This window comes from Coturnix japonica, chromosome 17, assembly GCF_054131305.1.
Source record: "Coturnix japonica strain WE chromosome 17, WE-NBRP24, whole genome shotgun sequence".
Lineage (NCBI taxonomy): Eukaryota > Metazoa > Chordata > Aves > Galliformes > Phasianidae > Coturnix > Coturnix japonica.
The window spans coordinates 14,836,575-14,852,088 of NC_140679.1; the positions used below are offsets into that span (position 1 = coordinate 14,836,575).

General features: G+C 51.5%; 1 protein-coding gene across 1 annotated transcript in view; it reads left to right on the forward strand.

Moving 5' to 3' along the window:
* GRIK3 (glutamate ionotropic receptor kainate type subunit 3) overlaps positions 1–15,514 on the forward strand; it is a 65,356-nt gene that overhangs the window by 30,402 nt on the left and 19,440 nt on the right. The window contains exons 2-9 of the mRNA XM_015883756.3: positions 2,163–2,339; positions 3,208–3,465; positions 4,592–4,773; positions 6,500–6,553; positions 9,051–9,224; positions 10,234–10,377; positions 11,645–11,752; positions 14,419–14,532. Of these exons, the coding sequence (XP_015739242.2) occupies positions 2,163–2,339; positions 3,208–3,465; positions 4,592–4,773; positions 6,500–6,553; positions 9,051–9,224; positions 10,234–10,377; positions 11,645–11,752; positions 14,419–14,532 (1,211 nt within the window). The remainder of the gene's footprint in view (positions 1–2,162; positions 2,340–3,207; positions 3,466–4,591; positions 4,774–6,499; positions 6,554–9,050; positions 9,225–10,233; positions 10,378–11,644; positions 11,753–14,418; positions 14,533–15,514) is intronic.

Consider the following 15,514-nt stretch of genomic DNA (forward strand, 5'->3'; position numbering starts at 1 on the left):
GATCAGGGAGCAGCAGCCACTGATCTCCCCAACACTTGGAAATAACTTCAGCAGAGCCACAGATGTGGTTGAGTGAGAGGCAGCCACACCAGAGGGCCTTCAGTTTTACTATCTCTGATAAAACTGCTTTACAAGTCTATAAAAGTGGAAGCTGCTTTGCTGTTGGCTTTTTACAGCCTGTTGGCTCCCCGTGTTCCACACCAGAGGAGCTCAGCACAGCTCCGATCCCCCTGCAGCCATCACACCCTGCAGCCCCTCTGAGCTCCCCCTGCACTCAGAATTCTGGTGTGCCCACAGAATGGCCACTTTATGTTCATTTTGGGGGTAAATGTTCAGTTTTCAGACCTTCCGCCGTCTTCCCTGTGCTGCTCAATGGAAGGCTGCTTGCTGGAGCCCTGCATCACATTGCAATGGGGGGGTACAGGGGGTCCCGAGTCGCCCCGTGATCTGCAAGCTGATGCCATCCCACAAATCATCCCCACTTCGCTCAAATGGAAAAGCTGCAACAATTATTTTCATAATTAGCTGCCTTTTCAAATTAATGCCAGTTATGCTATGTAATCATGATGAAGATTATGCATTAATCAGCTGTTCCAAGCCGGTTATTAGGCTCTTTAAATAATGATTGCAATGAATATATCTGAAGGAGAGACCCAGAGCCAGGAGAGAGGCAGCACACAGCATCCCTCAGTGCTGAGCACTCAGTGGTGCCTGCTGCTGGCACCTCTGTAAACACAGATTTCACCACGTCCTGGTGTTTGCAGCACCCAGCAGTGCAGCCAGAGATATATGGCTCCTTCCTGCCTGCTCCCACTGCCTGGTACTAAATTCAAGCTATTGGGTAGTTGCACGGAAAATTTGTTTCTGTCAAAAAACCTATTATATCCAATTGGATGTCTGGAAAGGGAATTTATTTGGGCTCAAGGAGCAGTAATCCACATAGGCAGACCTTTTGTATTGTGCCCTAATAAGACGTGCTGCAAAGGAACTCTGAAAGCTCTGGGCCTCGTGTCAGCAGCTCTGTGATCGATGTCACACCAACCCAGTTATCATTCCGGGATGATGCTGGAAAACAAAAAATCCTTTGCTACAATGTTCTGGGCTGTAAATCTCTAAACAGAAAGGATGAACCTCATGTTCACTTTATTCCTGTTTATTGTTTCTAGTGTATTATTGAGCAAGAATCTTCCCTACCCTATGAAACTCGGATGAGCTACCAGAGTACACAGGCTGATAGGGGTGAATCCATCTCTCAATAACCAGAGGTTTCAGCAGGATCCAGTGAGCACAGGGCTCTGGGATGGCCATCCTGGGCTCCTGCCCACACTACTGGGTGTTCTACATTGGTCATAAGTGACTCCTTGGAGACCCCATAAGATTGAAATGGGTCTCCAGAATCTCTCCTTTACTCTCCCCCCCATTGCTCATGTTATTATTGAGACCTAAAACATTTTTTTCCCATTGGAGACATTCAGTGAACAGCCCCAATATCTGCAATGAAATCCTTCAGGTCCACCTTAAATTGAAAAGGAAGATTTTCTTTCCACTAACGAACCCAGAGCCCATCTGTTACCAGTTGCACTTGCTTATCTCGCTCATCCATTAATTATTTTGGTTTACTTTTTAATAAGATGGAGCAGGGTTTGTAAGCCTTCCCGCAGCTCTGCGTGGGGCTCAGGGCTGTGCCCACAATGATGTACGAGTGCATAATTTACAGCCACCCCGAGTTGCTTCCATTAGGTTGGCTGTCAGCAGGGAATTGAGGACAAGACGTAGCAATCCAGAGCTGTGGAGCCATGCAATGCCACGACATGAGCTCGCTGCCCATAGGGAGGTGTAATGGCACGAACAGCTCCCAAGCACTGGGTAGCATGCATCCGAGCTGTGCATTATTGAGCAGATATGCTGTGGGGTAGGCAGAGCTCTGCTGGTCTGAATTAAGGACTTGGATGAGCGAAAGTGAGTAATGATGGAAGATGGGAAGAGCACTGTAAGGGCCAAAAACCCCAATGAGCAGAACCATTTCCTGATCCTACTGCAGCCTGGGGAATGCTGTTGGTTGGCTTGCTGATGGCACAGCTCCATCCAAGCCTTCTCACCCTTGCTGTACATCACCATAACCACAGCATCCATGGCTTCATCCCACTCCTTTTGTCTTCCAGGAGGGATCTTTGAGTACACCGATGGCCCCAACACGCAGGTGATGAGCGCGGAGGAGCAAGCCTTCAGATTTTCCGCCAACATCATCAACAGGAACAGAACGCTGCTGCCCAACACCACGCTGACCTACGACATCCAAAGGATCCACTTCCATGACAGCTTTGAAGCCACCAAGAAAGGTGAGCAGGTGATGCATTCCCCACGGCCATGTGCTCAGCATAGAACTGCACGGGGCTGACCCTCCAAGGCACCAACACAGGGCAGCAACTGCTCCTTTTGTGCTCACAAAGCTCCTTTCAATGCTCACTTCTCATCCTAGACGCGGGTCTGTAGGCCATGCTGTGTTTATTTCATTGTATCCCCAGCAATTCAAATCTCCACGGTGCGGAACGTCGGCTTCCTTTCTTCCAGGGCAGCAGCCTCTTTCCTAAGGCCTTGCAATGAAGCAGAGCTGTCACAAAGCCCCACGCTGCCCTTTGATTTGGAGGGAGGCAACAGAGACGACTGAGAAATCATCTGTTCCTGTGAAAAACTTTAATGTTTTTTTTTTTCCCCCCTCAAACTGCCTCCAGCCCTAAATGCAGTTGTTCTGCTTTAATTTCTCAGTGAAAGCTCCGGCTGGAGCTGGGGGAAGCATTATTTGGCAGAAAAGAAACTCTATTAAAACTGATGGGAAAAGGCATTTGTCAGGGCAATTTGGGATCATTTCTGTGCTCACACCCAACACAGCCCTAATGGTGAGCTAACCGGGCAGCCCCCATCCACACTCCCATTAAGAGGTAATTACCCTCTGGAGCATATTCAGCTCTGATCAATGGAAATGAGCTGCTCCGAGGGGGTGTCAGCCCCAGAGTGCACCCCATGAGGTTGGCTTGAGGGGGCTCAGCACAAAGGATGGCAAAGAGGCAGGAGTGGCTGGGTGGCCTTCTAGCTGCAGGTGGGTGATGCCTTTCTTTGGCGTCTCCATGGCTCAGTCTGTCCATCCCCCCATTGCACCCACCCCACAACGCTGCCTCGCTCTGCTGATGGCCTCTCCCCCCCTTGCAGCCTGTGACCAGCTGGCTCTCGGTGTCGTAGCAATATTTGGACCATCCCAAGGCTCCTGCACCAACGCCGTGCAGTCCATCTGCAATGCCCTGGAGGTGCCACACATCCAGCTCCGGTGGAAGCACCACCCGTTGGATAACAAGGACACTTTCTATGTCAACCTTTATCCCGACTATGCCTCCCTCAGCCATGCCATTCTGGACCTGGTGCAGTACTTGAAATGGAGGTCAGCCACTGTGGTTTACGATGACAGCACAGGTAGGTTGCTTTGAAAGGGGGAATCTGGGAGATTTCTTATTGTAAGCCCCATTTAGGGAGTGCTCCCAGGAGCCCTTTTGGAAGCCAAACATCACAGTGTGCAGAATGTCCTGGGGTCCATCCCAGAGCTTTCCATCCTTGGGCACATGGAAGCCAAGGCTGGGACAGAGGGATGGGGGGGGGATCAGAGCTGTGGGGCAGTGCCTGGCCCAGCTCCATGGCTGCCATTGGGGATGCACTTTCCCAACTGAAAACAAGGCTGTTCTGCAAAGGTTTTTTTTGTTGTTGTTTTCTGGCTAATTCTGTAAAGAAAAAGAAAATAGCTGGCAAAGTTTTTCACTTAAAGAATTCTATTGATGGTTAAACAAAGCAAAGAGCAGCACAGCCCCATAGATTGAAAAAGAGCAGAAACAAAAGACGCATTGGAGAGCCTGTCCAACCTCATTCCACTAAACCAAATGGTTTCTTTAGGGGAGGGCTGATGAGAACACAGTTTGACATTCCTGTTTTGCAAATGTGGGTCACAGTATGTTCCCTTCGTGGCACATTCTAATGCACTTCTACCATGCACGAGGACTCGCTGTGCTTTCCCTGCCTGCGATAGGCATCTGCTGAACTCCTTCTTGCAGCATGAGATACCAAACAGCTCCCGCTCAGCTGCATCCAGAGCAGCTTTGTACCTTCCACAATAAAACAGGGATGAATTCTAAGGACAGCGAGATGGTTACGAGTTGTGATTAAGTGCCCGCTACGAACCACGCTATCCATAAATCTAAGTGCATTTTCGTTTTGTTCTTTTGCTGTTGTGCATGATAAATACCGCGGATTTTAATTTGTCATGTAGATAATTATCACAGCTCGTCCTTCCTCAAGGGCATATTTGCTTAAGAAAAAGCAGTTTGACAACAGAGATGACCGAGGTTGGGAGCAGCCCTATTCCACTCTTCCCACCCAGAACCAGGACCCAGCTTTGCCCTTTACTTTGACAGACCCTTAGTACTCAGGGCAGGAAGAAACAGCTTGACTTGAATTAGCAGAAGGAAACAAGTGTAGTCTGATGCCCTCCTGCAGGGCAGGGCAGCCCATCCCGTAACGCTCTGGGTTTATCTTTGTGCAATGCCTGAAGGCCTCATCCGGCTGCAGGAGCTCATCATGGCCCCATCACGATACAACATCCGTCTGAAGATCCGCCAGCTGCCATTGGACACGGACGATGCGCGGCCGCTGCTGAAGGAGATGAAGCGGGGCCGGGAGTTCCGCATTATCTTTGACTGCAGCCACCTGATGGCAGCCCAGATCCTCAGGCAGGTGAGCGGGGAGACGTGGGGACACAGGGAGGGGGATGTGGGGACAGTAGGGGTGGGAACATGGGCTCAATCCTGCCTATAGCAGAAGGTACAACGCGTGCAATCCGTGCTAGCTCTCCTAAGGCAGCCTTGGGGCCATCCTGCACAAATGCAAAAGTGGCACCGCTGAGCACCAAGGAAAATGTCAGCTCTAACTCAGCCCCACTCCTTGCAGCAGGGAGGCAGCCATGTCCTCCCACCAGCCCCCCCTTCCTTCCCTGTCTCCTGGCTCAATCTGGCCCAGCTCCTCTCACCCAAGTGCCATTACGTGGCAGGGTCAGCATCAGACAGAGGGAAACGGTCTCAGGAAGAGTGCTGCTCAGATCAGCCCAGCAAGACGCTGCCACACAGATTAAATAGATGCCCTGAAGGGCTGGGAAAGCAAACAGAGAAAGAGACTTCTCCTACAACCTGCTTGATGCAAAATGAAGAGAAATCAGAAAGCCTAGGAGGGATTATTAAAGAAAGCAATAGAAGGGACTCATTGTCTCCTGCCTATTATTTTAGCATGCTAGCTGTGCTCGGTGCTGTTCACTTATCATGTGGTTTATTATAGTTTATTGTGCCATCTGCTCCGCTCGTCGCTGCGAGTGCAGTGTGAGGAAGATGGAGGGGGGGGGGGGCTGCAGGGAAGGAACTTCTCCCGAGCCCTTCTGTGTGTCAGCAGGGTTTGCTCTTTTGTCAGGAGTAGCAGCCTCTCCATTCCTTTCCTTCCTGGACAAACAAATCACAGCAGGACCCTATGGGAGAGCTCTACCTACTCACGGGTGTTATCTGTGCTCTCCAGCTGTGCCCATTTCTGGTCACTTTACAATGCTGTACGCCTGTTTTCTTGCTTCCCAGCCCCTCTGCTCTCTTTGGCAGCTGTCTCCAAACAGTTGCAGCTCTTCACAATGCACAGATGTGCTGCCTTCACTTTGATGGAGCTCCCATCCCATCCTGGGGTTCACCCGCAGCTCCAACTCCAGGTTCCCCATGGATTTATTGCCCCACCAACCCAGACGGCGGCTGTGCTTGTGCTGCAGGAGCAAGGCTGGCTGCCTGCAGCGGGACAAGGCTGCCATCCACCACCACCTCCTGAACCTGAACCCCCCCATTTGCTCCTCTGCTTTCATGTGGCCTCACAGACACCTCACACCCCCTATTTCTGCACCCAGCTGTGCAGAGTCCCGCAGAACACAGGCACGAGGCACTCAAAAAGACATTCCCAAGAATCCCGGGGTGAAGGCTCACCCCAGAGGTACAATTTCAAGGCTTGTGCTCTCTATCCTTTCCTTTACATGTGGTTTTTGACATCCTGCTTCTTTCCAAACTGTCACTTCCTTCCTCGGAGCGAAATTCTGCCCTAGTAATTTCAGTAGAAAACAAGGGAAGTAAACATCTCCTGGGGGACGTGAAGTTGCTTTCCCATCAGTGGAGATTTTAAAGTGCTCCTGCATGTGTTTTGCTGCAGAAAGCACGCTCACAGTCAGCACCACAGGGAGAGCCACGACTGCCTCCTCATTATGGAATCAGAGAATCACCGAGGTTGGAGAAGCTCTCCAAGACTCCCAAGATCCAAGTTCAACCCCAGCCCAACCCTACCATGCTCACTGACCGTGTCCCCAAGTCCCCCCAGTTCTGAACCTTGGAGAAGAGTTTTATTCCCCTCTTTCCATTACTAACAGCCTTTCCCTCCTCTCCCCAAGGCCATGGCAATGGGAATGATGACGGAGTACTACCACTTCATCTTCACCACGCTGGTAATGTATCTGCTCTGTAATCCCAACCATCCCTACATTGAGGGGCTGCAGGGTGAGGGGTGGGATGCAGGGGAGGGATCCGGGCTGAACAACCCAGCAGAACCAGCTGCAGCCCTTACACCTTACACAGCCCTTACCCACCACCCTTACAGCTCCATCCTGTGTGCTTCTATGTGCATCTCAGCACGAGATGAGCTCTGCTCCCATTCTCCATGGGCCACTTCTTCCCAACACCAGGAGCCATTCTGGTCTGGGCATTCCAGCGTGCTGCTTTTGTTCCATCTTGGGCTTCTATTGTCTGCTCTACTGTTGAGTGTTGCTTGATTCTGAAAATCCAATTTCTCTCCCTGCCTTTAGGAAAGCAGCAGACAAAAAACTAACCCTTAAAAACTGCACAAAATTTATTTTTCAAATGCAAAAGACATTTTAATTACCCCTGCTACTATTATCTATTCCAGGCAGCTTTAAGCATTTCCCAGATAACCTCCTATTAATCAGCCCCAGCTGAGCCTAGAGTACATTTCATGTGTAGGTACAGCCTGGAGGCGGGAAAAGAAGAATTATAATAAATTAATAGATAAGCAATCACAATTAATGCCACTTTCCTGAAATAACAGTTATATCATGGGAAAGATATTTTAATCTGTCATTCCTTAAGGCAATGTTTTCCTAGCTTGCAACGCATGTGCTTCGGCATCTACAGTACTAGACCCATGGGGTGCTAATGAATTAGTCTATTATGTTATACTGAATGTTTCTAAAAGGTCCCCAGTCGATACTGAGTGCAGTGCATCAACACTTGGCACGAAATGCTGCAGCAGTGGGCTCAGCAGCACGGCTCTGCTCAGTGCTCCGGCAGCAGCAGCCCCAGCCCAGCTTCCCCTATAGGAGCACAGCTCTCCATGCAGCTCTTCTATCCCATAATGTCCTGAGATTTCCCAGCCAGCTTTGGAAAGCAGCTATTTGCAAACATGGAAGCCAGTGTCCCAAAGGAAGCAAGGATCTTCCTATGCTTTGTGCAGAGGGAAACAGAAATCACAGCCCCCCGAGCTCAGGCTGAGGAGTGGGCACATGAGGATGTTATGCACCACAAGTGCCCCATGGGGAACAGCATCACCTGGAGAGGGACCCCCCAGAGCCCCAGGAGCAGAGCTGTCCTGAAGGCAGTGGGATGGAGGGGAGAATAAATCTGCAGTAACAAAAACAAAGTGTCAAAAGACAACGCTGATGAGGTGGAAAATAGAACCAGATGTTCCAATTTGTGGCTGTACAGGAGTGGAAAACGAGGGAGAAACTGATAAGGCAATTCCCCCCCCCCTGTTCTTGCTCTGATGCTCAGTGGGGCTCTGCACTGCCCAGCTGTGCTGGTGGGAGCACAGCCCAATGCTGCAGACCCCACATGCATGCCTGAGTTTAAGCAGCTCTGTGTGCCAGCTGTGGTCACTGTAACCCATCTGAAACTCATCATACAACCAGGTCTGAGCGCTGCCCTTTAATGAGACGTGAGGTTTGCACTTCCATCTTTCAGCAGGAAAACAAAAAAGCAACAAATGCCCACCCAGCCCAGGCCCTGTGCTGTGCTGCCCATGATGAATAGCACTGAGCAGGTTACAGCCCAGCATCCATCAGCAACCAGCCCAGGGTGCAAGGTCACGGGGCAGCACACAAGGAGAGATCAAACCCCTAAATCTTAGGAAAGCAAAACAGCTGTAGGAACTCAGATCTCCCACCGAGCACGAAGTGCTGGCTGCTGGTGAGTGCTGACTGTGTTCTGCTTTGCTCAGGGTGCTGTGTTTCAGGGCTGGTGTTTCTGCAGCTGCCTGTGGGCAGAACAGAGCTTGCTGCTGTGTCTGGGTGAGCACACAGCCCAGCTACATCCTGCTGGTACAGCCACAACATACAAAGCAGCTCCAAAACCTCTGGCTGCCATGCATCCCTTGATCCAACTGCACCCGTGCAGCACTCCGCTCCCATTCAGGCTGTGCAGGCTCTGGGCATTGCCCTGGGCTCATCACTCAGCCCCATAGCAGTGATGGGGCACTGAGGACGGTCCCTGAGCTGGAGTCCATCTCAAGCTGAGAGCCAGGAGATGCATTAAGGAGTGCCCATCCCTGCTGTGTGCCAAGCCATGTCCGTGGGCCAGCTGCCAGCAGCTCAGGGCTGCCTGGCTGGGGGAGTTTCTTTTTCAGTCGCATAAAGGGCACTCTCATTCACTTGCAGACTGTGTAGGCTGGTTGGAACGTCGAGAGATGCGTCTCCGTTCCTCTTTGATAGCTGTCTGCAAACTGGATTCAGAGTCATTCCACCATCCCCAGCACCCGGAGGGCTCTGGTGCTCACAGCAAATCCTCTCCCATCACCTCCCAGCCCCACCAGTACACAGCAGCATGGGTGCCTTCCACCCATGGGCTCTGCCATGGCACACACACAGCCCAATGCAAAAGAGATGAACACCCCACAGCTAAACCCAATGTTTAACCCGGTTTCTCTCTTTGAAGGATCTTTATGCATTAGATCTAGAACCATACCGCTATTCTGGAGTGAACCTGACTGGTTTCAGGATCCTCAACGTGGAGAACCCCCACGTGTCCTCCATCATTGAGAAGTGGGCGATGGAGAGGCTGCAGTCTGCACCCAAAGCAGAGCTGGGGCTGCTCGACGGTGTGATGATGGTACGGGACGTTGTGGTGTGGGGTGTGCTGAGGGTACAGGGTACAGGACATGGTATAATGGGAATGTGGGGTGTGATGGTGGTACGAGGCATGGTGATGGTACAAGGTGTGATGATGGTACAGAGCATGACAATGGCACAAGGCATTCAAATCCAAAGCCTTCACTGCTGCCCAAAGATAGAGCACAGTGGGGTTTGTCTCCCCAGGCAGCCCCCAGAAGGAGCAGAGCACTTGGCTGGACTGGGCCAGGCATTGTCCTGAGATTGATGCAGGGAAGAAGAGACACAGCTATGCCCGGAGACAGCTTCTGCCGCAGCTTTGATGACTCCTTTTAGGGCCTGATGGCAGCTCTGCTTCACTGAGTTACGGCTCGGAAGGTGCAGCACCTGCTCACCCATCTGTCTTCCCTGCAAGGCTGTCTCTGGTCCCATAACTGCTGACTGGCTGCCTCCCGATCCTTCCCACAGGTAGCACAGCTCCCAGACTTTCACCTTGAGAGGTCTCCTCGTATCCCTCTATTCTGCTTTATTTTCCCTAGGAGAACAGTCACCTCACTCTTCTCCTTTCACTCCTCTACAGTGCTGCATGCAGGGGTGCAGGAGGGTCTCAGCACTACAGTAACACCCCATTAAATTACCTGGACATGTCCTTGTGCTCCTCTCCCAGCCCCAAACACTTGCTTTTCATGTTCTCCTTTCCCCTTGTGTATGAGCGCATAGCTAAGATGCTTTCATGTAAGGCAGCTTTACACTCCTTAGGCAAAGCAGCTGAAATAAGAAAGCTCTGTTTCTATCTCCTACATACAGAATTAGCTTCTCCATTTGACAACACAGCAGTCCCAGCACCAGGAACAGCCCCGATAGATGCACACAGACAGATGATGCTCTGATTTCAGGGCAGAGTTGTGCTCTTTCAACCTGAAGAACAGAAACCTGCTGTGGCTCTGCCCTGTATGCATGGATGTCACCAGTGCTCTGCAGAGCCACAAATGTTGTTCCCTTCCCTTTAGACAGACGCGGCCCTGCTGTATGATGCTGTGCACGTGGTGTCCGTGTGCTACCAGCGCGCCCCGCAGATGACAGTGAATTCCCTGCAGTGCCACCGACACAAAGCCTGGCGCTTCGGAGGCCGCTTCATGAACTTCATCAAGGAGGTGAGAGCCCAATTTGCAGCTTTAATTGCTCAAAATGAATGCAAAGCTTCTGCAGCAAGGAGCAATGTGATGTACCTGCACACATGGCAGAGGGTTCGGTGCTTCCAGGGCTATGAAAACCCTCCCCTGACCCCTTGACTCCCCACGCCAGCACCCCATGTGTTGCTCTGGCTGCAAGAAGAGCCCTTTGTAAGAACAAAGGAAGGCAGAGCTGCAGGGAGGTGGTGGAATGCCACCAGTGTGGCTTTGTAGGAAAGTCACCTTGTTTACCCCCAGGCCTTTGGGAGCTTCTGGGGTTTTTTGCATGGGATGTCAGGGAAATGCATGCAGCAAAGGATGCACGCTTAGGGTTGCACCTAAAAGGCTGGGCACAGAATCCCATAAGGTCCTTAAACATGAAGACAGAAGCACACTGCTGGTGTTAGGGTGCTGCAGCGTGCCCTGCAGACCCCGTGCAGCTGTGGGAGCAGTGAGAGGGATTGCTCCCATCACAAGCAGAGAATGAACCTCCTCTTAATCGGCTCTGCAGATTAAATCTCTTCTTTCTCTGCCACTCTCTCTCCCCTTTTTCATGTTTTGTTCCTTTCTGCGGAAATCTGCTCCAACTGGCTGCCAAAAGACAGTGTAAATAATTTGTTTGCTTGGTTCCTTTTGCAAATTACCCTGAGCTCACACACCACTGCCCTCCTGTCGTTTCCCATTCTGGCACCAACACAGCACAGCGCAGGGATAAGTGTGCCCCTATTGCACCCCGAGCAGCACTGCCACACACTGTGAGCATGGCTGCATTGCCACCTGCTGAGGTCACACTGCAGAAGGGCCAGCACTCCCACAGCTGCCCAATGCTCAGGACATTCAGGCTCTCATTCCCTTCAGGAGCATCAGCATCCTGCCAAAAGCAGCTTTTAATTTATGAGCTCAACCCAAGCTGTCCCAGAGCCGGGCTCCCCGCAGCCCAGCCATTCATCAGCACCACAAGGATAAATGCAACCCTCAAGGATGCTGTGATGAATGCAGGAGTTTTGTACTGAGTCATCACAGCCCAAACAGCTGTCGGACACAAAAGGTGTGAACCAAACCAGCACAGGGACTGCAGAGCACTCTGAACATCTCCGTCTGCAGAACGCATGGAGGTGGTCATTAATTAATCATGTTCTTTGGGGAGAAAGAACCAGGAATGGGACTAATTAAAAGATAGTCGAGCGGAGGGCGATGAGCTTGTTTACGATGCCAACTGACAGCCCTGTGTTTTTCCTCCTCCTTTCAGGCCCAGTGGGAAGGGCTCACCGGACGCATCGTCTTTAACAAGAGCAGTGGTCTGCGCACAGACTTTGACTTGGACATCATCAGCCTGAAAGAAGACGGCCTTGAAAAGGTAGGCAACATCTGTCCTGCCCCAGCACAGCTCTGACAGCTGCTGGTTGTGTTGTTTTCTGGGTTTTATATATATAAAAAAGGAGATTTATTCTGCAAGATTTCTCTGATCTCTCTCCATGCCTCCGCTGTGACTCACGGCCCCGGAGCGATGCGTGGCAGATTACAGATCCCAGCTGCAGGAATGCTTGTGGCACTTCTTGGGGACAGAGCGTGGAGCAGAAGGAATGCTCACATCAGCCATTAACCTCTGCTCACCCAGCCCGGGGAAAGGGGGGGGGATGGATAAAACCCATCCCATCCAGCTTCTTGCTCAGCTTGCTCACAGAACAACAAACAGCCCTTGAAAGCATCATCTTGGTGTGATTTCCACAAGGAAAATTGCTTGGAAATAGCACTGGCTTATTACAGGCTAGGTTCTGGAGGATGTACTGTGTAGTTTCATTAGCCTCTGTGTTGTTTAAGGGATGATAAGGAAAAAGCAAAGTGTGTTTTCTGGCTGTCCCAAGAGCTGGGCTGCAGCCTCAGCCCCTTGTATTGCTGCAGGTCTTGGGGGGACACCATGCAAACACAGCAGCCTCAAGGTGAGATCTGTTTGTTTAAGGCAAAACTGAGCAGCCCGAGGCTGCCTCATGGCCACCACTGACCCCCACTGGGCTCCAAACCTGCACACGAGGACACTAAGGGCTCCTGGAGCCCTTTGCAGAGTGATGCTGAGTGCTGGCTGTGCTGAGGACTGTGCAGCAGGTTTGCACGCTCCAGGGCAGCCATCCATCCACACTCTGGAGCCGTCTGCTTTCAGACAAACACAAGGTGCTGGACTGGCAGCAGTGACAAGGCACTGAGCCCTGTGCCTGTGGGCATGGATAGAGGATGGATCCCAAAGGGGACACCAGCTGGGAGCAGACGGGAGCAGCCTGCAAATCACCAAAGGGAGCAGATGCCTCCTCAGGTTGGGGTTGGGAATCAACTGCAGTGCTCACAGACTGCTTCTATCCCAGCTCCCAGCTCCTATCCCATCCCAGCTCCTATCCCAGCCCAGCTCCTATCCCATCCCATCCCAGCTCCTATCTCATCCCATCCCAGCTCCTATCTCATCCCATCCCAGCTCCTATCCCATCCCAGCCCAGCTCCCAGCTCCATCCCAGCTCCCTTCTCTCCAGCAGAAGCTGTCGCCGCACTTTCACATCACTACAGATGCATATACTCTGTGCTTCCAACAACAAACCTCCAGCTCAGCAGAGCCCTCCCCTAGAAGTGCATCTCTTGGTGCCAAGAACAGAATATAGAAAGCATTATTTCAGATAAACCCTGTGACCCCCAGCCCCATTTGCTCACAGCCCACCTCGCACATGCTGATCCTTGTATCCCAACTGCTTCTTTTTTCCCCATAGAGCCTGAACTATAAAGGCAGCAGCACCCAAAACACAGCTTTCTGGAGTGCTGGGATAGCAGAGAGATGTGTGAGGCAATGCACAGTGCATCCCCATGTTGCACATCTGTCTGTCAGGTGCCCCATAGGAGCGCACTGTTATCAGTGCTGTGTGCCACACACCACCCACAGCTCCATATATATATTGCATGCAACTTTTGTCTGCAGCAATCCCAACATTTCGCAGCTCATCTCATTGGCTGAAAGCTTTATTTGGGCTCCAGAGGGGCTCACAAGTATCGATGTCAAATCTCAGCCGACACCGTGCTGCTGTCAATGGTTAATCTGAAAGAACAGAATGCCAAACGGCAAACAAATCCTGCTCGGGTTCTGCATTATGTAGAACAGCTTATGTCTGTTGAGCTTTAGGATTGCACTCCTGATCCCGATACCTCCTGGATGTTCCAGGGATTACCGAAGCATTAACTAAACCTAATTACAAGTGCTTTGACTATCTGAGCCTCACAGCTCTCTTAAGGCACTTGTTTTCTTTTTTCCTTTTCTTTCTGCCATTTTTTTTTAAACTCATTACTTCAGCCTTAAGTTCCATGGATTTCAGCCTCATCCCACACAGCTGTAAGCACTCAGACCCCCTGTGCCCATTAGCAATGCAGACCTTTGCATTGCAGCTGCTGGGATGGAGGTGGGGGGGGCAGAGGGGCTTCACTTCCAACACTCAGAGCCTTTCACAGCACTGATAGAAACTCCTCTGGAGTTTATGGGGTTTCTTTGCCAGACAGCATCACCCATTCCAAAGCCTGCTGACCCCACAGCATGCTGTCATGATGCTCCTCCTGCCTCCAGTGCTGCACGGTCCGGGTTAACAGGCTTAGAGCTGCCCGGCCAGCTTCTCTAAATAGAGACATGTTTTGCTATTTCTGGGTCAATAGACACCTTCAAAGCCTAACGACTTATTGAAATTGACAGCTGGAGAAAAGCAGAGCACCTGGAGGAGCCCAAGGGGGGGTGGAGGAGATGTGGTGCTCCCTGCAGCTCTCAGCACCTTCCTGGCAAGGCCCCACTCAGGGAATTAAAACCAAACTCCAATATATTTTTGCTCCCTTTAGTTCTTCTTTGCCCCAGCCCAGAGCTGACAGTCAGTGTGTTCTGACCCCCCTTTGGTTTGGGGAGACAAGCTGATATCAGTTTTGCTTCCAAACGGATGCAAGTTCCATTTCCAGGGAACACTGCTGGTGTTCCAGCAGCTCACCTCCCATCTTCTTTCTTCCTTTCAGGTGGGGACATGGAACCCCTCCAATGGTCTGAACATCACTGAGATCTCCAAGGGACGAGGGCCCAACGTCACGGACTCACTGAGCAACAGATCTCTGATTGTCACCACTGTGCTGGTAAGAGACTACAGCTCTTCCCCCTTCTGCCCCCTGTGTGCACCCTTAAGGAGTCAGGACACCCCATGGGGACCCCCAAGGCTTCCTTGTGAGCTCCCACAGCTGGGCTGCACAGTGTCTCCTATCAGGGATGCTCATGTTCTGCACAGTGATACCAGGAACAGCCCCATACCCAGGCTGAGCTGTGACAATCGTGTTTCTTTCCCTCTCCTAAGCACGTCTTTGATAAGCCAGCTCTGAGTAATGCCATTACCCAGCAAAGCACGGCTGCTTAGTGGGCCCCTCTGCTGCCAGCTGTCACGCTGCATTTTGTCCGCACGTTGGCTATTGGATTTGATGGCAGCCATCAGATCAGAATGAGTTTTTATTTTCTATCTAATGAGTTATGACGAGTGCCATTGGTTTGGATATGGCCGTATCGTACAGTGTGGGTTCGTGGAGTGCCACCATGGGAGGAACAAGGAGCACCAACCCCACACAGCCAGCTCACAGCCATGCTGAGGGACCACTGAGGCTGAAAGCTTTAGGCTGTGCAATCCAGGGCTGTGTATGGGACGGTGGTAATGGGAGCAGCCACAGCTCCCCAGCAGATATGGGTATGGAAAGCAACAGCCACATTGGGAGCTATGGCACAAGTGCAAGTGAAGTGACAAAACAAAAGGCATAGGGGGGACAAGGAGGATGTAGGGGGGGCACTGGGAAGTGCAGGAGCCCTCAAGGGTGAGGTGAAGCCATGGGACCACAGGAAGGACAGGGATAGATAGAGCTGAGAGCTGGGGAACGCATCTGCCAGGGTCAGGATGGACTACAGGGCATGGATATGTCTACTTGGGGTGCCCTCCAAGACCAGGGTGTAATGCAAAACGATGGGGCTAGGACAAGTTCCTAAGGACCGTACTGGGTCCAGTGCTGTGCACAGGGTGAGGGAACCCAGCAGCCTACAGGGAATACACTCAGTTTTAATCTGCAATCACTGCACCTT